Source organism: Anabrus simplex, chromosome 1 (assembly GCF_040414725.1).
Source record: "Anabrus simplex isolate iqAnaSimp1 chromosome 1, ASM4041472v1, whole genome shotgun sequence".
Classification (NCBI taxonomy): Eukaryota; Metazoa; Arthropoda; class Insecta; order Orthoptera; family Tettigoniidae; genus Anabrus; species Anabrus simplex.
This window is the reverse complement of record NC_090265.1, coordinates 328,970,525-328,994,543: the sequence shown is the minus strand read 5'-3', so window position 1 is coordinate 328,994,543 and position 24,019 is coordinate 328,970,525. Positions and strand designations below refer to the sequence as shown.

The window sequence follows — 24,019 nt, the reverse complement described above, 5'->3', positions numbered from 1 at the left end:
TCATTAAAAATGTTTGAAGGAAAAAGTGGGGGTCATTTTGGATTCGGAGAAATACGGTATTATATTTTTTCCGAATGAAATTAAACACGCGCTTTCACGTTGTATCGGATTTCGAAAAACAACAAACAAGTAAGCTGTATTGTGGATATTATCCGCGAATACACAAGTTTTTAACAAACTGATTGCCATTTCACACTGATTTTAATGTGATTGGGGGTTTTCCCAATTTTTACAAGAATCGGATATAACGACAATCCGCTATAGCGAGTAAATTTTTCGCAGTTGTGAATTCTCGTTATAACGGACTTCTACTGTACTTATTTGATTACTGTTTGCATGAAGGAGCTATTCTAAATGAATGGAGAGTTGCTGTAGTAGCCTCTGTGTATAAAAGAAAGGGCGATAGACATGAAGCTTAAAATTACAGGCCAGTCAGTTTGAAATGCATTGCATGTAAACTTTGGGAAAGCATTCTTTCTGATTATATTACACATGTTTGCGAAATTAATAACCCGTTCAATAGAAGGCAGTTCGGGTTTAGGAAAGGTTATTCCGCTGAAGCTCAACCTGTAGGATTCCAGCAAGATATAGCAGATATCCTGGATTCAGGAGGTCAAATGGACTGTATCGTGATTAACCTATGTAAGGCATTTGATGGGGTAGATCATGGTTAGTCTACTGGCAAAAATGAGTGCAACTGCATTAGACAAAAGAGTGACAGAATGGGAGGCTATATTTCTAGAAAACAGAACTCAGATAATTAGAGTAGAGAAGCATTATCTGACCCTGTAATAATTAAGAGGGGAATTCCTCAAGGCAGTATTATTGTACCTTTATGTTTTCTTATATATATCAATGATATGAGTAAAGAAGTGGAATCAGAGATAAGGGTTTTTGCAGATGTTATTCTGTACAGAGTAATAAATAAGTTTCAAGATTGTGAGCAACTGCAAAATGACCTCGAAAATGTTGTGAGATGGACAGTAGGCAATGGTATGATGATAAACGGGGTTAAAAGTCAGGTTGTGAGTTTCACAAATAGGAAAAGTTCTCTCAGTTTTATAATGACTGCGTTGGTGGGGTGAAAGTTCCTTTTGGGGATCATTGTATGTACCTATGTGTTGATATAAGGGGTAATCACATAAATAAGATTGTAAAAAGAGGGTACAGATCTTTGCACATGGTTATGAGGGTATTTAGGGGTTGTTGTAAGGATGTAAAGGAGAGGGCATATAAGTCTCTGGTAAGACCTCAACTAGAATATGGTTCCAGTGTATGGGACCCTCACCAGGATTACTCGATTCAAAATCTGGCAAAAATCCAAAGAAAAGCAGCTAGATTTGTTCTGGGTGATTTCCAACAAAAGAGTAGCATTATACAAATGCTGCAAAGTTTGGGCAGGGAAGACTTGGGAGAAAGGAGATGAGCTGCTCGACTAAGTGGTATGTTCTGAGCTGTCAGTGGAGAGATGGCATGGAATGACATCAGTAGACAAATAAGTTTGAGTGGTGTCTTTAAAAGTAGGAAAGATCACAATATGAAGATGAAGGCTGGAATTCAATAGGACAAATTGGGGCAACTATTCGTTTATAAGGAGGGGAGTTAAGGATTGGAATAATGTTCCAAGGGAGATGTTCAATAAATTTGCAAATTCTTTACTATCATTTAAGAAAAGGCTAGGAAAACAACAGAAAGGGAATCTGCCACCTGAGTGACTGCCCTAAATGCAGATCAGTAGTGACTGATTGAGGATTGATTTTCCAGCAAGACTCAGCGACGGCACATACAGCCCCACCTTCTCCTTACAGGAAATCCATGCATTGTTTGAAGATCGAGTTATCACTAACAATATAGTGCCTCCTCAGTTCCCTGGTTAAACTCCCTGCGATTTTTATCTCTAGGGTGCATTGAAAGAGAAAGTGTACAAAGCAAATCCACACACTTTAGATGAACTTCAAAATAACATTTGTCGAGAAATTGCTGCTATTTCTCAAAGGGAACTGTAGAGGGTAATGGAACAATTTCCTAAGCAGGTGCCAGAAATGCTTGAACAATGAAAGGAGGCAGTTTCAACATCTCCTGGCGTGATATATGTGAGTATTTTTACTTTTTGTTTTGTTTTATATTGTTTGTTTGTTTGAATTAGCTTTTGCGGCAATGTATATACTGTAGATTTCGTATCACATACGCACATCGCGTGTGCAGGCTGTGCAGCCAGACTGCAGGAGTGGTTACCCTTTATGTTTCTCACTCTGTACCTGTAGAATGATTTACAGAAACACTACGTAAAAACATATGCAAAATATTATTATAAAATTAGATTAACGTAGTATTGGATTTGTTTTGAAGAAGAAACAGACCTACCTTAACAAAATTCTTAGCAGGTTCAGGCCATGTCTTAAGCATGTCTCCAGCAATGAGCGAACCTGTCTTTTCTTGGAATTCTTTCAGCAAACCTTGGACATATGCAAGATCCTCTTCAAGCTCCAATGGAAGAAGTTCTACCATTTCCATATTACATTTGCTGTTGATTAAAAAGAAAAAAATATATATACACAATACACTAATAACCACGGTTATAACAAAATTCTCCATAATAGAACAGGATACTACTACAATGCCTAGACACGCAACACTTTTGTCCAACAACATTCACTGTTCCAGTATTAGTTATTATGCAAGTATTGTTATATTATTTATGATGCAATGATTTAAAACAGTTCATGAAAAGCTAGTGTATGATCTCATTTTCTATTCCTATAAAATGACAACCTTTGATTTTAATTGCTGATCACATTTACTTGAAAAAGACTATCACTCAAATCACTTGTGTCCTATATTTTGTGAGGCACATCACCAGCACAGGTATCACTTTAAACAGAATGGTCCACTGGCTCCATATAATTCATGAAGATACACAACCCATCCAACACTGATGGTCCTTCAGGCCGAGCCACCTATATATCAGTGATGTAAAATGATCAGACTTGCACATGAAAAACAACTACAATGAAACCTCATTAGTGCGTTCCTCATTAACATGTTTTCCTGCTTAGCACGTCGTAAATTCGAAGTCCCGATTCTCACTGTATTAAGTCTATATAAAAATACCTCCCTTATCGCGTCACGAATTTTCACTATTACCGCTTATTACGATCACAATTCTTCCTAGCCCTGAAAAAATTATTTGAAATCCCTTGTGAAACAAACTTGATTTCCAACTGGGGTAAGATATGTCGCCACAGTTGCATGATTATGGAAAAAGGCCTTAAATTCCTGAACTTCACAGTATAATTTGCACGTTTGGGGAGCAAGCCGTTAGCCTCAAGAATGTTCAATTTTGCTTGCCGGTTAGCAGCAAGATTGCTGAATAAGTCAGTGACTCTAGTTGTGCTTGTATTTTGCATTCCATTCAGAAGTTAGAAATTTATTGTGTGTTGAGTGCTACAGTGAAGTGTTTAAAGATAAAAATTTCATTGTTCCGTATTGAAAGTATTAACGTTAAAAATTGAATAATTGAAAAAGAGGTTCAACCTATTCAATACATAAGAGAAAGAAATGAAGTGATTACATTATTATTTAATAGTAATTAGAAATGGGACCGGTTTCGACCCTAGTCCAGGTCATCGTCAGCCGTTCAAAACATAAAAAACATGAAAAACAATGCATATGAAAAAGAAAAAGATTAAGGGAACTCTGGATCGGTATAAGATGAAATATAAATTGATGATGGGGGTAGAAATTGTGAGTCACTTAAATGAAAACAGTACGTAATATTATGAATGGTAGTACGGAACACGCAATGATAGGTAAAGTCTCACAATGTTTATGAATAGTGGAGAACGGTCAAATGGATCAGTTTTTACACACCGTCAGGTACAACGTCACAACACTATCGAACAACATATGAAGATCCATAAATATGTTGAGGTCGAAGACGAATAGATTTATAGAAGCAAACTGCCAGCTCCCGGTGATCAGCGCGGCACACTCAAGGTCATGCGCTGTGGTCTCGAACGCCAAAGTAGAATGGAGAGTATCCTGAAGATCCAGTATTTGCCTCGGTTGCGGGAAGTTAAGTACGTATATATAGAAATATACAACGTAATTCAGTATAATTGAATGAGTAATTGTGCTCCTGCTGAGATCTTGGAAAACAGTTGACTTGAAAAAACAATTGTAAAGAGAAAAAATATAGTAAAAAGCGCAATATTGGAAAACAAATGAAAACATATATGCAGAGTGCGCTATTTTTTTAAATGAAAAAATTTAGGTCATGATTGAAGTAGTCGAAGTTGGCGCAAGACAAGAGAATTTGAATGAGGAGAACTGAAATGAAGGTAGGATTTTTTTTTTTTTTTATAGAAAAGGTAGAATAAATTAATAGAGTGATAGAGATCTTAAAAAGAAAATCAATGACAATCTCATTATCAAAATCTGATAAAGGCAACACTACTGTCATAATGGAAAAAACTGACTACTTAGATAAAACCAAAATTTTTTTCAGTGACCCTTCTTTTTCTATAGTAAAAAAAGACTCGACCACAAAAATCCAACGCCTACTCAAACATACCTTAAACAACACTTCCTTTCTCCTCACAGATCAAGAAAAAACTAAATTAATAAACATGAACCCAGGACTACCCACTGCCAAAGCACTCCCTAAAATTCACAAAACTAACATTCCCATCCGTCCAATAATCAATTACAGACCCAGTCCCCTATACAACACTTCTAAATTTATCCAAACATTTTTACTAAAAAATTATCGATTTTTATCCAACAAATCTATCAAAAACACTTCTGATCTAATCAACAAATTAAAGAATTTTGAAATCCAACCAAATTTTTCTCTCCATTCTTTTGACATTGTAAACATGTACCCTAGTATTCCAATTTCCAAATTATTCCCCATTATAAACAACAACCTAAACAAATTCGTAACCTAACTAAACTTGAAATTCAAGACGTCTATTTTAAAATTAGTTCTCAACAATAATTATTTTACCTTTGACAACACCATTTATCAACAAGATGGCTTGGCTATGGGCTCACCAGCTTCTGGCATTCTTGCTGAAATTTATCTCGACTTCTTAGAAAACACAAAAATTAATAATAATAATAATTTTTCCAACATCCTCTTTTGGGCCAGATATGTCGACACATTAGTAATTTTAAATGAGGAATCAACCAACGCAGCCTCTACACTTCTTCATCTCAACAACTTAGACTAACATTAAATTCACCCTCGAATCAGAACACAACCAAACTCTTAATTTTCTAGACATAACTATCACTAGACATCCTTCTTCTTTATCTTACAAAATTTTCAGAAAACCAACCCAAACAGCAACCACAATACGACAAGATTCTTCGCACCCTCAAGCTCATAAACATGCTACTTATAACAGCTTAATTTTTCGTGCCTTCAACACCCCTATGTCCAAAAAAGATTTAAATAACGAATTAAACACCATCCACAACATCGCTAAATTCAATGGCTTTAACAACTCCTTCATAAACCGCATCATCAACAAATTCAAACACCGTCCAAAAACCACTTTATCTAAAGACACAATAAAACCAACACTTTCACTCAGGATGCTTATAAAATAACTAATATTTTTAAAAACATAACATGAAAATTTCTTTTAGAACTAACAATAGAAATCTTGATATCTTACACAACTCTAAATCTCTAAATAAGTCTAATGCTTTTTCTAAATCTAGTGTATACAGATTCAAATGCAACAACTGCAATTCCTCCTACATCGGACAAACTGGCCGCAACTTAAATATCAGATACTCTGAACATATCAACGCCATTAAATACAACAGATTCTCCGCCATAGGACAACACATACAAGACTCCAAGCATAGTTTCACCAATATTGACAATGACATGAAAATACTTAATCATTAACAAAGGCCCCCTCTTAAACATTACTGAAAATTACTTTATCCACCTTGACCAGTACTTCAACCCTAATTTCAATTTAAACGACATTTCTGAAAAACCGAACATCCTTTTCGACTTCCTAATTCTTCTTCTCAAAAATTCCAAATTCCAAAACCCCAATTCTATTTTCCATGCCTTACAAAGTTCCCACCCCCATTTTCTACCTCCAATAACCCACCCTCCTAACCCACCCTAAACTACCCCTCCTTCATTTCCCTATCTTATCCTTCCTCAACACCATTTAACTTCAATTTCTTTTATTCTTCTCTTTTTTCACTATCACTCTTCCTCTATTAATTTATTCTACCTTTTCTATTTAAAAAAAAAAAAAAAACCCTACCTTCATTTCGGTTCTCCTCATTCAAATTTTAACTCTTGTCTTGCGCCAACTTTGACTACTTCAATCATGACCTAAATTTTTTCATTTTAAAAAATAGCGCACTCTGCATATATGTTTTCATTTGTTTTCCGATATTGCACTTTTTACTATATTTTTTTCTCTGTACAATTGTTTTTTCAAGTCAACTGTTTTCCAAGATCTCAGCAGGAACACAATTACTCATTCAATTATACTGAATTGCGTTGTATATTTCTATATATACGTCCTTAACTTCCCGCAACTGAGGCAAATACTGGATCTTCAGGATATTCTCCATTTTACTTTGGCGTTCGAGACCACAGCGCATGACCTTGAGTGTGCCGCGCTGATCACCGGGAGCTGGCAGTTTGCTTCTATAAATCTATTCGTCTTCGACTTCAACATATTTATGGATCTTCATATGTTGTTCGATAGTGTTGTGACTTTGTACCTGACGGTGTGTAAAAACTGACCCATTTGACCGTTCTCCACTATTCATAAACATTGTGAGACTTTACCTATCATTGCGTGTTCCGTACTACCATTCATAATATTACGTACTGTTTTCTTTTAAGTGACTCACAATTTCTACCCCCATCATCAATTTATATTTCATCTTATACCGATCCGGAGTTCACTTAATCTTTTTCTTTTTCATATGCATTGTTTTTCATGTTTTTTATGTTTTGAACGGCTGATGATGACCTGGACTAGGGTCGAAACCGGTCCCATTTCTAATTACTATTAAATAATAATGTAATCACTTCATTTCTTTCTCTTATGTATTGAATAGGTTGAACCTCTTTTTCAATTATTCAATTTTTAACATGAAGTGTAGCGAATATTTGTTATATGGTAGCCTATATCTGGATTAGAAACATATAAACATACCATCGAATCACAAATTTTCGCTATTGCTGCTTACATTAGAATAATAACAGTAAGTTATTTATTGAATTGACCACCTAATCAATACAGTAAGTCATTGTCTTGGATGATTTTCATTGATCTATTCACTAAAAATGGTACATGTTTCGCCTAGTATGAAGGCATCATCAGCCATTGTCTTAACCTCGGAATAAAAAATAAGCACTTGAATAACATATAATAAGATGAAATTGATTTTTAAAAGTCTTGAAGAGACCTAAACTAAAATTAACATTAAAAATAACAATGTTGGTTTTAAAAAAACTTTTTACAATGTGAATAATTACAACGTGAAAGTATTAAAATTACTGACACTGAAAGGTTGCTATTACAAGTAAAATGGACAAAGCAACAGACTGTGATGAACAATTAGTAAGATTGCTATAAAATTAAGTTGAATGATTGGCGGTTACAATTAGACTGACGAGAGTGACGATCAAACATATTTATTCAAAAAGTAATAGAGAAAATAATGTTGAAGGTTGGTCAGGAGATCACTATATTCCTTTCTAGGAGACAATAGACAGAAGTCATAGGCATATGGTAGAAATGTAGAACACATTGATAAGAAGATAAAAAGTTGTAGATTAAAGGTTGAAGAAGTGTTAAAATTGGACCTCTGCGGACCATCTCAATTTGAAGCGATGTTAAAATGTTGTCAAGAATATGAGGTTATTGCCAGTTGAATCTGTAAAAGGAAACCAGAAACAAGGTATTAATTGTGTGAAAAGATTTTTAAACATATTTTAGCGGAGATCGTGTATACTTACCATTTGACGAGGTGAAGGTAGCTTGTACGTTATGAATTAAGTGTATTGACAACTGTAGACTTCTTACTAGTGTTGTAGCTGTAGGTTTGTATTGGAGGGGGAACTGTTTGCGGAGGCATGATTATTGGCTTGTTCGTAGTACACAACTGGCGCCAAACACATGTGTGTACTACCGACTGAGCCTCCTTCATAGTCAACCAACACTCACCAACAAATAGCTTCTCAGTGACACATCAGATAACTTCCACTTCATACAACACGCTAGAATGCAGCACACACCGGCACGAACATGGCGCGCCACTACGGCTCCTCTCCACAGACAGAAAAAGAAGATGCCTCGTCCCAGCTACGATGCTCTGACTCTGTAGTAATACATTCTAATCTCTCCACTGCGGTTTATACCATAAGCAACTCCATTCTATTTCACCAGGCCAGCAGCACAAAACAATAACTTCGTCCCAAGGTCCCTCATGTTTTCATTTACGGAATATTATCAAATTTAAGTCTCACTAGCATCTCACACTGATGTTTTCGCAAAATATTCAAAGCTACATGAAGTTAACTAAACTTAAAAGCCAAAGATTCTAACCCGCAACATATTCCCAATAAATACAATTTTCAACAAATAACTGTAGTCATTGTTGCCATTCAAATGCACCATGTACTCAGTGTCACCCAATGAGTCTCCGTCCATGCCGACCAAATTCACCGTACTGAACCCGGGACTTCAACCAGACTACTTTCAGTTTGACTACGCCTATAGAACCTCATTTGACATTCTAAAATAAAACTATGGAATATTTTTCCCTGCCCCCTGTGATTATACGACTAAAACAACGGGACGCACTTGATGCTAGACATCTTTATATCCTTTCTCACCAAGCTGATCTCTTGTAAATATGTATATAAGCTGTAATTTCTCAACTGTTCAATTTGATATTGTAAATTTTCTGTATAGTTACCCTGTCAACTTGTAATCGTTCAACCAACGGCAGTAATTAATGTTACAAACATTGACACCAGATACTTTATACCCTTTCTCCCCTGACTGTTTTAATGTAAATATTTGTATAAACTTTATAATTTCCTGTGATTTTCTAATGAGTGCGTCAATTATTCTTCAGAACACCACTGCTGGACTCTGCTCAAATACCCAGTGATTTTACACATTGGTGCCGACTACTATGTCTATAAACTTATATTGTTAACTGTATCACCAGTGAACAAGTTTTTCTTGGTTGCTTAATTTTCACATTGTAATGTATCTTAATGTTTACAATTTAATTACTAATCAGGTACCCGATTTTTGCCTTGAGGAGGTAATTTGACTGATGATGCCCTCAATGAAGGGCGAAACATGTCTCAAATGGAATTAATAATAAATTCCTAAATGTTTAAAAATTTATATGTATTGAATAGGTGACACAATAAACCCTTTAGCATCCCACATTCAGTATCTTCAATACGGATTAACAATGATTTTTATCACTTGCAACATATGGTGATATCACAGGAATGAATCATCGAAATGAATTAGTCAATTAGAGTAAATTAGTCACTTAATTCCATATTTTCAACCTGATAATCGTACAATATTGTATTCTAAAATATGTGTTGATAGATGTTGATAGTTACGATTAAACATTCGAAAGTCTTTCCAGTTATTTATATTGGATAATAGTCACTTGCAATCCTTGATAACGGTATTCCCTAATGTCTAGTTAAATCGTAGAAGATTGTAGACTGAATTTCCATTGCAATTATGAATTTCTGTGATTACTTTTTTATACAAATTTGTCTTGATTTGAAGATTAAGTTGATGTTGAATGCAACAGTAGTTAATTTAGTAACTTAAATGAATAGTAGCCAATGATTGCTACAAAGATATATGAAACCTAACTTGCTTCTGTTAAGCACAATTTTATGAAACGAAAAAGATGAATATGAGGAAAAACTAACTACCTCAAATAACTCATGAACTTAAGCAATCATGAAAGGATATAGATCAAATACTTAAGAACATGTAACTTAAAGAACTGTTTGACTTTACTGAATTTCCCACGATTATCTGCAAGTAATTCACGTATTACTTTTATTGATGAGATGTAATATATCAGTTCATTTCTATAAAATACTGTTCTTAACGAATGATGAATATGACATTGCTATATGAATACCTAATACCTCAAACTCAAAATACCAAAGCAATTTCATGATTTAACCAATTTATTTCACATTTTAAAATTTTATTCATTCACATTTTTATCAATAAATGATAGTATTCAAGACACGATGTATTATTTAGAGCTGCAAGCAATGATAGAATTTAGAATTAAGGAATAGCTTAACCTTTTACATCGAATTTTGAAGTGATACGTTATCCATAGACATTCATATGCAATTATGAGAAGTTGGAGGAATATTTCAGTTGCGTCACTGCATCTTCTGGAGCTCATGTTAAAAATACAACTTACAACTTTACCCTGGGAGAAGAGCTAACCGGAGTTTTCTTATGCATGTCGCACTACATCTATACATACCCCTAGTATTTACTTATTTCACATGTACGATTCATAATCAGTATGCTAGAAATAATTTGTTCCCTAAGAATTCCAAGTGTTCAAGTGAAACTCCAAGATTAAGATTAAAATACTACCTCTTAAAGGAGCCATCTACATCCAAAACATAAGCTATGCCTCCAGACATTCCAGCAGCGAAGTTACGTCCAGTTAATCCCAGGATGACTGCACATCCGCCAGTCATATATTCACAACCATGGTCACCAACTCCCTAAAATGAAATGAACAATTATATGATGAGAAAGAAAGATAGATTAGCAGAAAATAAAACCAGAAGGAAAAATAGCAACAATTCTCTACAGCACAGTAACAGAGTTAAATGTTTTCATATCATACACATTACAACAAGGAAAATGTTTCCTCCATAGTAACATTCATGCAATAAGCCAAAGTGACTAGACAGACTTGTAATCAAACCATTAAGCTATAATGTTCAAATATAGATATACGACTGCAACCATAACTTGGAAGAATAATCTGAAACTGTATGTATCAGAAAGAGGAAGATGCAAGTCTCATGTAATCTGCTGTGAATGGAGAATATGTTTATATCAACAGAATAAACAAATGCAACTACGAGGGCAGATCGAAAAATAAGTTGCACTTCCCAGTTATGGCCATTTATTACACCACCTATACAACAGCAACACGACTATAATGACATACACCGTAAAGTCACTTCACCACATAGTTTCCAAGAGACTCCAAACATTTCTGCGAACACACAACCAACTTGTCGATGCCAGATGCATAGAAATTTCCTCCAGCGTTCTGCAACCACTCTTAGACAGTGGCCTTCACTTCCTCATCGGTCTGGAAACATCGACCACCGAGCTCCGTTTTGAGCTTGCCGAAAAGATGAAAGTCACATGGCGCTAGGTCGGGACTGTAGGGTGGATGTTGCCAGACCTCCCACTTGAAACGCTGCAGCAGTTCTCTCGTTTGGTGGGCCTTGCGAGGTGTTGCGTTATCATGCTACAAAATCACACCGGCGCTCAATTTCACCTGGCGCTTCTCTTTCATCTCTTTATATAACCGGTGCAACGTTTGACAATACGACACCACATTGATCTAGTTACAAGTAACTATTCTCATTTTGGTTCCGTATTGAAGATGACGTATGTCTCGAATATTATTACAATATTTTTTAAGTCCACCTGTTCAATACAATACAACATAAACTACTATTTCATACGGTTAACATTTTATACATAATACATAAAAGTCAATGGTACATGTTTCACCCTCCTTTACGGGCATCATCAGCCATATCAATCTTAAAAATAATACATATGGAGTCTTTCTAATCTTATGAATTATGAATAATGATTCCGTAAAACATTATACAATAACATCTAAAACAACGATATGGCACCAATGTGTGTTAAAAAAAAAAATTATTAACAGTTTTTGAAGGTTAAAACGTGGTTAAACATGAATATTTGAGAGTTTAAAACTAAAATGGATCCTTTTGTTATATATCATTAAGACTGTGACGGCCTTGAGTGTAAACACAATCTAAGGGGGACGTTTCTTCAATTCCCATAGTATGAATCCAAGATGGTAAAATCACTGTCAGTTATTTAAAACAGAAGTGTGAACGTAATAAACATGTTAAAATGTGTATACGGTTGATATATCTGAAAGTAGAAAAGAAAATGGAACTTTTATTGGAGGCATTGCTAATGATAACGTATGTCAAAGCTAGCAGGTGTCAGTAATTATGTTGGTAGTCAATTGGATCCAAAAGACGGTCAAGTTGGTGTTATAACCCCGATGAAACATTTGTTGGAAGAAATGATAGAGTTCTTTCTGAAACAAAATGTTAAAGAAAGTTGGTTAAATAATACTGTACAAGAGATTTCCCGTACGTCAAAAATGCCCAAGGCGGTACTTACTCGTACGGTGCGTATTAAGTACGTCGGGCTGTTCCAGCAACGCTAGCTTGACTGAGCTTTCTACTTCTAGTATTATAACGGTGTGGCTGAGGCAGTGAAGGACATGGAAGCGGGGTAAGGGCAGGTGGATCCTTGCGCGCATGTGTTGTTATTGGAAGGTTGTTAGGAGCAAGATGGGCGGGCCTAACATTTAACGAGGTGGTGGAAGCTTTAGAACAAAAAGTTCTAAAAGTTTGCGGGATTGTATTATGTTTTGAATTCACAATGCCTAATAACTTTGAAGTTAGCTCATATAAAGGATTTCTTGCCTCCGTGGCATCATTAAGATAATGGTCTTTGTTATAGGCTTGGTCTAAAAAGATGTAAAGATTTTCTAATTCATTCATAAGTTTTCCTTTGCCTATACATTTTAGAATAGTGAGATCCCTATCAACTGATGTAAACTGGTGTCCTGTTTTACTCATGTGTGAGCTCATCGCTGAATATTTGTTGTGTTTTAAGGCATTGTAATGCTACAAAAAACACACACAATCTCCTATAACCATAAATAATTCCTCTTTACATCCTAAATCTCAAAAACAGGCATCATTCTATAACTTAATACACAGAGCCTTGAAAATCCCACTCTCCCTTTACAACTTAAAAATAGAACTAAACTATATAAGGAACTTGGCTAAACTTAATGGGTTCAAAGTTGAAATGATTAACCAGTTAATCAATAGAGTTAAATATAAACTATCCACGAATCTCATTCCAGATAAACCTAAAAAAACTAGTTACGCTACGTTCACATACAATAATCCAGCCATCCACCAGATCGCCAACACACTGAAGAAATATGACACTAACATTGCTTTCAGAACAGTAAATACAAATCAAAGTATATTTTTTAATCATAATAAAGTCAATTATAAAAACAGCCGTTTTTCAAGATCTGGTATTTACAGATTAACTTATGCACAGTATGGATTTAGTTATGTTGGACAGACTGGGCGCAGCTTGTATAAGAGATATATGGAGCATTACAATGCCTTAAAACACAACAAATATTCAGCAATGAGCTCACACATGAGTGAAACAGGACACCAGTTTACATCAATTGATAAGGATCTCACTATTCTAAAATGTATAGACAAAGGAAAACTTATAAATGAATTAGAAAATCTTTACATCTTTTTAGACCAAGCCTATAAAAAAGACCATAATCTTAATGATGCCACGGAGGCAAGAAATCCTTTATATGAGCTAACTCCAAAGTTATTAGGCATTGTGAATTCAAAACATAATACAATCCCGCGAACTTTTAGAACTTTTTGTTCTAAAGCTTCCACCACCTCGTTAAATGTTAGGCCCGCCCATCTTGCTCCTAACAACCGTCCAATAACAACACATGCGCGCAAGGATCCACCCAAACTTACCCCCCTCCATGTCCTTCACTGCCTCAGCCACACCGTTATAATACTAGAAGTAGAAAGCTCAGTCAAGCTAGCGTTGCTGGAACAGCCCGACGTACTTAATACGCACCGTACGAGTAAGTACCGCCTTGGGCATTTTTAGGCATAGATATCAAGGATAATTAAATAAAAAACCACCTATTCAATACTTTCCACGTTTAATGTGGTTATTATCTACATGATTTTATGTAGACTCATTTGGTCAGGTACATGTTTCACCCATTATTTTGGGCATCTTCAGCCTGTAAACAACCTTTAGGTCAAGGTTTGGGACCTTTTTAACTAATATAAACATACTAATATATACACTATATACATCATATACATTATATACAATATATACAAACATAAGTCAATACAGTAAAGTTTTTTGGTCCTAATCTATTTAATATGGAAAATGTCCAAAACTAAAATGGATCTTCTTTTCGGTGAAGAGGATTGCAAATCGGGGTTTATGTGACCCCTATATCATATTAAGTACTTGACGTATCGTGTCTGGTGACAGGATGTGTCGTCAACAATAAGTGGAGATTTGAACTGATTGTAGGTTGGTCAAGATTGAAAAATAAATTTAAATTGAATGTGTTTTAACTTGGCAGTTCTGGTTAACTTAAAATGTTCAAAACTAAAAATAAAATGAAACGGATCTTCTTTTTTCTTCTTGAGAAGGGGTGATATTAAAACTGGAGCTTGTTTGACCCACGATTTTCATTTTCATGTTCTTGACGTAACTAATATTTAAATGTGTTGTCGTGTACAAGTGGAGATTCAAAAGCCGATTGTTGTAGGTAGACTGGTCAAAAACGTTGTGAATGAAACTGTTAGCGACTTGACTTTGGGTCTCATGTAACGTCAAGGAATTGACAAGAGTACAATATTTAGCTGTTTCATAGTTTTAGGCTGCTGCTTAATTGGGAAGAGACATCCTAGACACTTGATACAGTCTTGTGTGAAAATTGTTCCCGTTGATGTGTTGCTTGGTCTGTAATGAAGTAGAAAATAATTTTGAATTAAAAATTTTTTGAGCACGCGTTGTGATAAAATGTATTCAATTAAATTAAACCCTCTTAACTGTAAAATGACTTACTTGTTCAGTTAATACTAGATGGATCTGTCTGTTCTGGCAGCGCCTGTCTTGTCACCATTTCTACTCCTGGTGTTGTAATGGTGCGGTAATGGAGGGGCGGGGCATGGAGGGAGAGTGGGGGTAGGCTGGTCTATGGGCGTGTGTGCTGTTGCTGGAGGGGAGTTTCTAGAAGCAATATGGGCGGGTTTAACTTTTGGCATGATGGATGAAGCATTTGAGTGTGGAGATTTAAATAAATGAGGGATTTTGTTTTGATCTGAATTCACGATATTAATTAATCTAGGTGTTAATTCGTACAAAGGATTTTTAATTTCATTGACGTCGTTGAGATTTTTATTTTTATTGTAGGTTTGGTCTAAAAAGATGTGTAGGTTTTCCAGTTCATTCATTAATTTCCCTTTACCTATGCTTCTAATGATGGTAAGATCTTTCTCTATGGATGTAAAGTGATGGCCCGTTTCTCTCATATGTTGGCTCATCGCTGAGTACTTATTGTGTTTTTGAGCGTTATAATGTTCCAGATATCTCGTGTTAAAGCTGCGGCCAGTCTGTCCGATATAAGAAAAACCACATTGTGTACATGTTAGTTTATATATGCCGGACCTTGAATAATGGTTGCTATTGTGATTGACCTTGTTGTGGTTAAAAAACATGTTTCGATTAGTGTTAACTGTCCTGAAGGCTATATTGATATTGTGCTTCTTTAAAGTATTTGCGATCTGGTGGACGGCTGGGTTGTTATATGTAAATGTGGCGAAACTGGTTTTTTTAGGTTTTTCTGGGACGAGGTTAGTGGACAATTTAATTTTGATTTTATTAATCAAACGGTTGACCATATCTATTTTAAACCCGTTCAGTTGAGCAAGATTCCTTATGTACTTCAGTTCAATTTTTAAATTGTTGGGAGAAAGAGGAATTTTTAAAGCTCTATAAATTAAATTATAGAAAGAGGCTTGTTTTTGGGACTCGGGGTGTATGGATGAATTCATAATAGTTAAGGGAGAGTGTGTAGGTTTCCTGTATATTCGAAAATCGAAGGTATTATGTCCGCGTGTAATAGTTAAGTCCAAAAAGTTTAATGAGTTCCTAACCTCATCCTCTTTAGTAAACTTAACATTGGGGTCAATTTTGTTTAGGGACTCCAAGATCTCGTCACTATTAGTGACATTTTTGTCGAAAATTATGAAGGTATCGTCTACAAATCTCAGCCATAAACATACGCCTTTTATTTGTGTTATAATTTTTGTGTGTTCTATTGTGTCCATATAAATGTCTGCTAAGATGCCAGAAAGAGGGTCGCCCATCGCTAAGCCTTTTTGTTGGTAAAACTTTCCATTGAAAGAGAAAAAGTTGTTGCTTAAGACAAAATTTAATATCTTCATGAATTCTTCAATTTCCATCTTACTAAGGCCGCTGTGTTTATTGATATTATCACTGACCCTCTTTCTGGCATCTTAGCAGACATTTATATGGACACAATAGAACACACAAAAATTATAACACAAATAAAAGGCGTATGTTTATGGCTGAGATTTGTAGACGATACCTTCATAATTTTCGACAAAAATGTCACTAATAGTGACGAGATCTTGGAGTCCCTAAACAAAATTGACCCCAATGTTAAGTTTACTAAAGAGGATGAGGTTAGGAACTCATTAAACTTTTTGGACTTAACTATTACACGCGGACATAATACCTTCGATTTTCGAATATACAGGAAACCTACACACTCTCCCTTAACTATTATGAATTCATCCATACACCCCGAGTCCCAAAAACAAGCCTCTTTCTATAATTTAATTTATAGAGCTTTAAAAATTCCTCTTTCTCCCAACAATTTAAAAATTGAACTGAAGTACATAAGGAATCTTGCTCAACTGAACGGGTTTAAAATAGATATGGTCAACCGTTTGATTAATAAAATCAAAATTAAATCGTCCACTAACCTCGTCCCAGAAAAACCTAAAAAAACCAGTTTCGCCACATTTACATATAACAACCCAGCCGTCCACCAGATCGCAAATACTTTAAAGAAGCACAATATCAATATAGCCTTCAGGACAGTTAACACTAATCGAAACATGTTTTTTAACCACAACAAGGTCAATCACAATAGCAACCATTATTCAAGGTCCGGCATATATAAACTAACATGTACACAATGTGGTTTTTCTTATATCGGACAGACTGGCCGCAGCTTTAACACGAGATATCTGGAACATTATAACGCTCAAAAACACAATAAGTACTCAGCGATGAGCCAACATATGAGAGAAACGGGCCATCACTTTACATCCATAGAGAAAGATCTTACCATCATTAGAAGCATAGGTAAAGGGAAATTAATGAATGAACTGGAAAACCTACACATCTTTTTAGACCAAACCTACAATAAAAATAAAAATCTCAACGACGTCAATGAAATTAAAAATCCTTTGTACGAATTAACACCTAGATTAATTAATATCGTGAATTCAGATCAAAACAAAATCCCTCATTTATTTAAATCTCCACACTCAAATGCTTCATCCATCATGCCAAAAGTTAAACCCGCCCATATTGCTTCTAGAAACTCCCCTCCAGCAACAGCACACACGCCCATAGACCAGCCTACCCCCACTCTCCCTCCATGCCCCGCCCCTCCATTACCGCACCATTACAACACCAGGAGTAGAAATGGTGACAAGACAGGCGCTGCCAGAACAGACAGATCCATCTAGTATTAACTGAACAAGTAAGTCATTTTACAGTTAAGAGGGTTTAATTTAATTGAATACATTTTATCACAACGCGTGCTCAAAAAATTTTTAATTCAAAATTATTTTCTACTTCATTACAGACCAAGCAACACATCAACGGGAACAATTTTCACACAAGACTGTATCAAGTGTCTAGGATGTCTCTTCCCAATTAAGCAGCAGCCTAAAACTATGAAACAGCTAAATATTGTACTCTTGTCAATTCCTTGACGTTACATGAGACCCAAAGTCAAGTCGCTAACAGTTTCATTCACAACGTTTTTGACCAGTCTACCTACAACAATCGGCTTTTGAATCTCCACTTGTACACGACAACACATTTAAATATTAGTTACGTCAAGAACATGAAAATGAAAATCGTGGGTCAAACAAGCTCCAGTTTTAATATCACCCCTTCTCAAGAAGAAAAAAGAAGATCCGTTTCATTTTATTTTTAGTTTTGAACATTTTAAGTTAACCAGAACTGCCAAGTTAAAACACATTCAATTTAAATTTATTTTTCAATCTTGACCAACCTACAATCAGTTCAAATCTCCACTTATTGTTGACGACACATCCTGTCACCAGACACGATACGTCAAGTACTTAATATGATATAGGGGTCACATAAACCCCGATTTGCAATCCTCTTCACCGAAAAGAAGATCCATTTTAGTTTTGGACATTTTCCATATTAAATAGATTAGGACCAAAAAACTTTACTGTATTGACTTATGTTTGTATATATTGTATATAATGTATATGATGTATATAGTGTATATATTAGTATGTTTATATTAGTTAAAAAGGTCCCAAACCTTGACCTAAAGGTTGTTTACAGGCTGAAGATGCCCAAAATAATGGGTGAAACATGTACCTGACCAAATGAGTCTACATAAAATCATGTAGATAATAACCACATTAAACGTGGAAAGTATTGAATAGGTGGTTTTTTATTTAATTATCCTTGATATCTATGCCTAACGTCATCTTCAATACGGAACAATAATGAGAGTTGTTACTTGTAAATTGGGCATTTTTGACGTACGGGAAATCTCTTGTACAGTATTATTTAACCAACTTTCTTTAACATTTTGTTTCAGAAAGAACTCGATCATTTCTTCCAACAAATGTTTCATCGGGGTTATAACACCAACTTAACCGTCTTTTGGATCCAATTGACTACCAACATAATTACTGACACCCGCTAGCTTTGACATACGTTGTCATTAGCAATGCCTCCAATAAAAGTTCCATTTTCTTTTCTACTTTCAGATATATCAACTGTATACACATTTTAACATGTTTATTACGTTCACACTTCTGTTTTAAATAACTGACAGTGATTTTACCATCTTGGATTCATACTATGGGAATTGAAGAAACGTCCCCCTTAGATTGTGTTTACACTCAAGGCCGTCACAGTCTTAATGATATATAACAAAAGGATCCATTTTAGTTTTAAACTCTCAAATATTCATGTTTAACCACGTTTTAACCTTCAAAAACTGTTAATTTTTTTTTTTTTTTTTAAACACACTTTGGTGCCATATAGTTGTTTTAGATGTTATTGTATAATGTTTTACAAAATCATTATTCATAATTCATAAGATTAGAAAGTCTCCATATGTATTATTTTTAAGATTGATATGGCAGATGATGCCCGTAAAGGAGGGTGAAACATGTACCATTGACTTATGTATTATGTATAAAATGTTAACCGTATGAAATAGTGGTTTATGTTGTATTGTATTGAACAGGTGGACTTAAAAAATATTGTAATAATATTCGAGACATACCACATTGATCGTCGTTCCTTTTGGCATAAATTCCATGTGCAGCAAACCCTCCATGTCAAGGAACACTTTCGCCATAACCTTACCAGCTGAAGGTTGAACCTTGGCCTTCTTTCGTTGTGGTGATGAGGGGTGCACCCATTCCATTGATGTTCGCTTCATTTCGGGGGTGAAGTGGTGGACCCACGTTTCGTCGCCTGTGACGATTCACCGCAGCGACCCATTGCCGTCTGCGGCATAGCGTTGCAAAAATGCCAGGGAGGAATGGAAACGTCCCGTGTGCTCATCGGTGAGAACACGCGGGACCCATCTTTGACACAGCTTACGATATTCAAGGTCCTCTTGAACAATGGCGAACACACTGCCATACGACATGTTCAGCTGAGTCACGATTTCTCTCAGTTTAATGTGCCGGTTCTGTCTTAATGATCGCATTCACACTGTTGACCTTTGCACGGGTCCTGGACGTTGCGGGCCTGCCTTCGCGATGGTTGTCCGTGATATCCGTGCGTACGGCTTCGAATTGCTGACACCACTTTACGATACCTTGCCGGGTAATGGCCCGCTCCCCATACACAGCACTAATTTCACGATGAATGTCCGTGCAATTCTTCCTTTTGGCCCATAGAAATCGGATTGTCGCACGCACCTCATGTCTGGAGTGAACGTCCAGTTGACGCGCCATTGCATTTGGCCGCTATTCACACAATACTAGACGAGACACCACAGCGACCCGCCTAACAGACGTGTGGGCAGTGTCTGTCCCTTTCTCCGCTGGGCCAAGTTTGCAACACACAGTGCGCTGCTGTGGCGTGTTAGTGCAACTAACCTTTTGATCCACCTACGTACGTCTCAAATACTGACGAAGTTAGAAAGTTCAGTATGTTCTACATGCAGCAGGTGCTCAGGAGCAGGGTTAGGGCCAATTATCTCCAGTTCAGCTATAGCTATCACATCATAATATGCCTTTCTTCACCTGAAACAGATTGATACCGACAGACACCGGACAGACCATATAGCTTCTCAACCAAATTACTACAGAATCATATCTATCAATATTGAAACCTCTCTGACTATTTTCATATTGGTCTGTTTTCAGACCAACTTTGCTGTATGGTAGTGAAAGTTAGGTGGACTCTTAGATATATGTGAAGACTTGGGAGTAACAAGTGATTACCCTCATATTTTGGATTCTTCAGTACTTTGTTGCAAACGGTTATATCTGTGTTTCTTTTTAATCAAGAAGTTAGCCGATTTAACAAGATTGCACAAATTCAGCTTCATTTTCGTAACAAGCCACATGTCTCTGCAGTAAACTATCACATCCTGCATTTAAAAGATGGTGGACCATGTTATTGACTATTGCTTTCTTTTAAGGAAAATCTCATTTATGGTAGACAAAACACTGAATACGAGGATGTTATTGACCGATGATAGTTTGAAGGATCCTGATTACACTGAAATCCTCAAAGATGATGGAAGTTCATCAGAAAATAGTAAACAGGCAAGTTTTTGAGATGGCTAGCAGCTGTGTCTACCATGAGGTTTTGAATGTTGGTTGAACTATATACATGCTGTGATGTAAAATACCTTTTATAAAAGTATTAGTAGTCACGATTATTATCAAATCACAGTAACAAATACTACTAACTTATCATTATACTGAAATTTTATTATCATAACCGCTGTTTGCACGTCCTTTACACGACTATGTGGGTTATAACTTTTTACACCTGTTGATGTATTGGTACTTCATATGTCCTTATAAACATTTTCTTAAAAACAATTGGGTAAGTGCATCATGTAAAATTTTTTTAAAAGTACCGTTACACTAATATCGTTAACATGCTGCGTAGAGTAGCTCAGGTGGTAGAGCGCTGGCCTCCTGAGCTCAAGTTGGCAGGTTTGATCTCGGCTCACTCCGGTGGTATTTGAAGGTACTGAAATATGCCAGCATCGTGACAGATTTATCGACACGTTAAAAACTCCTGCGGGACAAAATTCCGACACCTCGGCGTATTCAAGAACCATAAAAGTAGTAGGCGAGACATAGAGGCAATAACATTATTACTGTATTTATTCCCTTAGTATATTTATTAAACCTAACAGTCTACTTTCAGCATTCTTCTTCCTTTCCTAGGGCAGTAAACAAAGCACTTCAGCCAGAAATTCAAAAACTGAGAAGTTTTCTTGTACTGCCAGTTCACTACTTTAATCAATATTGCATGTAAACAATTACAACCCTCAAATTGATACGTGCATTCTAATTACCTATAATACTGCTTTTGTATGCACTTTTTTTTCCAGAATGCCATAAATGATTACATGTAACATTGTACTGAGTAAGGTGTTACGAAGATTAAACATTTTAGCAGTAAATATTTGGTGAAAATTCATTCCTTTATATCTCAGAAGTTACAAAATGTGGGTTGTCATTTATCCCCGAAGTATTCATGTATATAAAATAACTTGTCCTGACTGATACATCATTGCCAAGCCAGAACTACTGGACAAAGAAATGAAATTTTGGGGATACATTTATATTACAGTGTAAGTTCTCACTAAGTATTTTTGGATATTCTGTTGCTAAGGGGATGAAAAGGGAGGAGTGAATTTTAAAAATGAGTACATTTACAGTATATCTCAAAAACGTAACATGTTACAGACGTGAAAATTGGTATTTGGAATCTCCTATAAAAATAAAGAAATGCATATTCTTTTGTTTTTGGAAAATCCACTCAAGGGGGTGGGTGAAAATGATTGAAAACAGTTCTTTTATGGGAATACTTATAGCTCAAAAACTGAAGATTGTAAGACGTGGAAATTGGTATTGGAGTCTCCCTTTAAAACAAAGAAACACATATAGTTTTGTTGTCTGGGGTGGGGGGTGAATAGAAGTGAAATAGTGTTGAAGTGTTTTTATTATGATACTTAGATATATATTTAAAAATGCAATGTCCTAACTGGTTGTATATCAATGCCCAGGCAAAACTACTCTACTTAAACAAATGACATTTTTAAATAATAATGTTATTTGCTTTACGTCCCACGAACTACTTTTACGGTCTTCGGAGACGCCGAGGTGCCAGAATTTAGTCCCGCAGGAGTTCTTTTAAGTGCCAGTAAATCTACCGATATGAGGCTGTCATATTTGAGCACCTTCAAATACCACTGGACTGAGCCAGGATGGAACCTGCCAAGTTGGGGTTAGAAGGCCAGCGCCTTAACCGCCCGAGCCACACAGCCCGGCAATGACATATTTGGGATACATTGCTATTACAATGTTGGTACCCAGTAGGGGTTTAAAAAAATTCAACCTCTAAGGGGATATTCATTTCTCTCAAACGGTTCGACATACGAGGTTGAGATTTCATGATTGTTGCTCCTATATATCTTAGATTTTAAATAAGAAGTGGTGTTGAAACAATATATTCCTAAGGGGTTTTGACCAGTGATTATAGCCTGATTACAAAAATATTAATTTCTCTGAAACTGTTTGACATACGAGGTTGAAACTTCACATGATGATTGCTCCTGTATGCTTTACATTTTAACTAAGGACTGGTCTTAAAACAACACACCCTTAAGGGATTTTGGCAGGGGGGGGGGGAGGGGCAGGGTGGTGGTGAAGACTTATGACAAAATTATTTATCCCTCCAAACTGTTTCATGTATGAATTTGTAACTTTACAAGAACTTCGGATGTCATAGGGGTCAAATTTGATATAATTCAAAATATTCCATGTATATAAGGAATGGGACGGGTTGAAGTTCTAAAAGTAAGTCTTCACAACAGCTTTCTTAACTGAATTTCTAATTTATCTTCTTAAAAAAAAAAGCATTAAAAAAACTCAGGGGAATAACTGAAATAATCTTAAACTTAGTACATGACTGAAGGAACATTTTTGAGACACTATACCAGTAATGGTACCTACATATTCTTGCACATGTTGTATGTCTAATTTTTAGAGATTTAAACCTCACAAATTACTAATCAAATTCCACAAGCTTAATACATATACCAGTCCTAAATAATAATGGATGTTTCATCTCAATTTTTATCAGAGATCAGCGCTGCCCTCTATAAACTTAAAATTCAGTCTTAGATTTTTAAATAAGAAGTGGTCTTAAAACAATACACCCCTATGAGGTTTTGACTGGGGGGAGGGGTGAGGACCAATGATAAAAAATATGCAGTTATATGAAACAGTTTGAATTACGAAGTAAAAATTTTGAAGGATATCATAGGTGTTAAATAAAAGAAGGTTTGAAACAAATTTAACCTCTCAGGGAGTTTGATGATGATGATGATGATGATGATGATGATGATGATGATGATGCTTGTTGTTTAAAGGGGCCTACATCGAGGTCATCAGCCCCTAATGGTACGAAATGAGACGAAATGGAATGACAAATTAAAAGTCCAAAATTCTCTACTGACCAGAATTCAAAAC

General features: G+C 35.8%; 1 protein-coding gene across 1 annotated transcript in view; it reads right to left on the bottom strand.

Moving 5' to 3' along the window:
- Nucleotides 1-24,019, bottom strand: part of LOC136856759 (uncharacterized) — a 674,434-nt gene that overhangs the window by 104,597 nt on the left and 545,818 nt on the right. The window contains exons 31-32 of the mRNA XM_068224954.1: nucleotides 10,671-10,804; nucleotides 2,365-2,524 (exon numbers count right to left, since the gene is read on the bottom strand). Coding sequence (XP_068081055.1) covers nucleotides 2,365-2,524; nucleotides 10,671-10,804 — 294 coding nt within the window. The remainder of the gene's footprint in view (nucleotides 1-2,364; nucleotides 2,525-10,670; nucleotides 10,805-24,019) is intronic.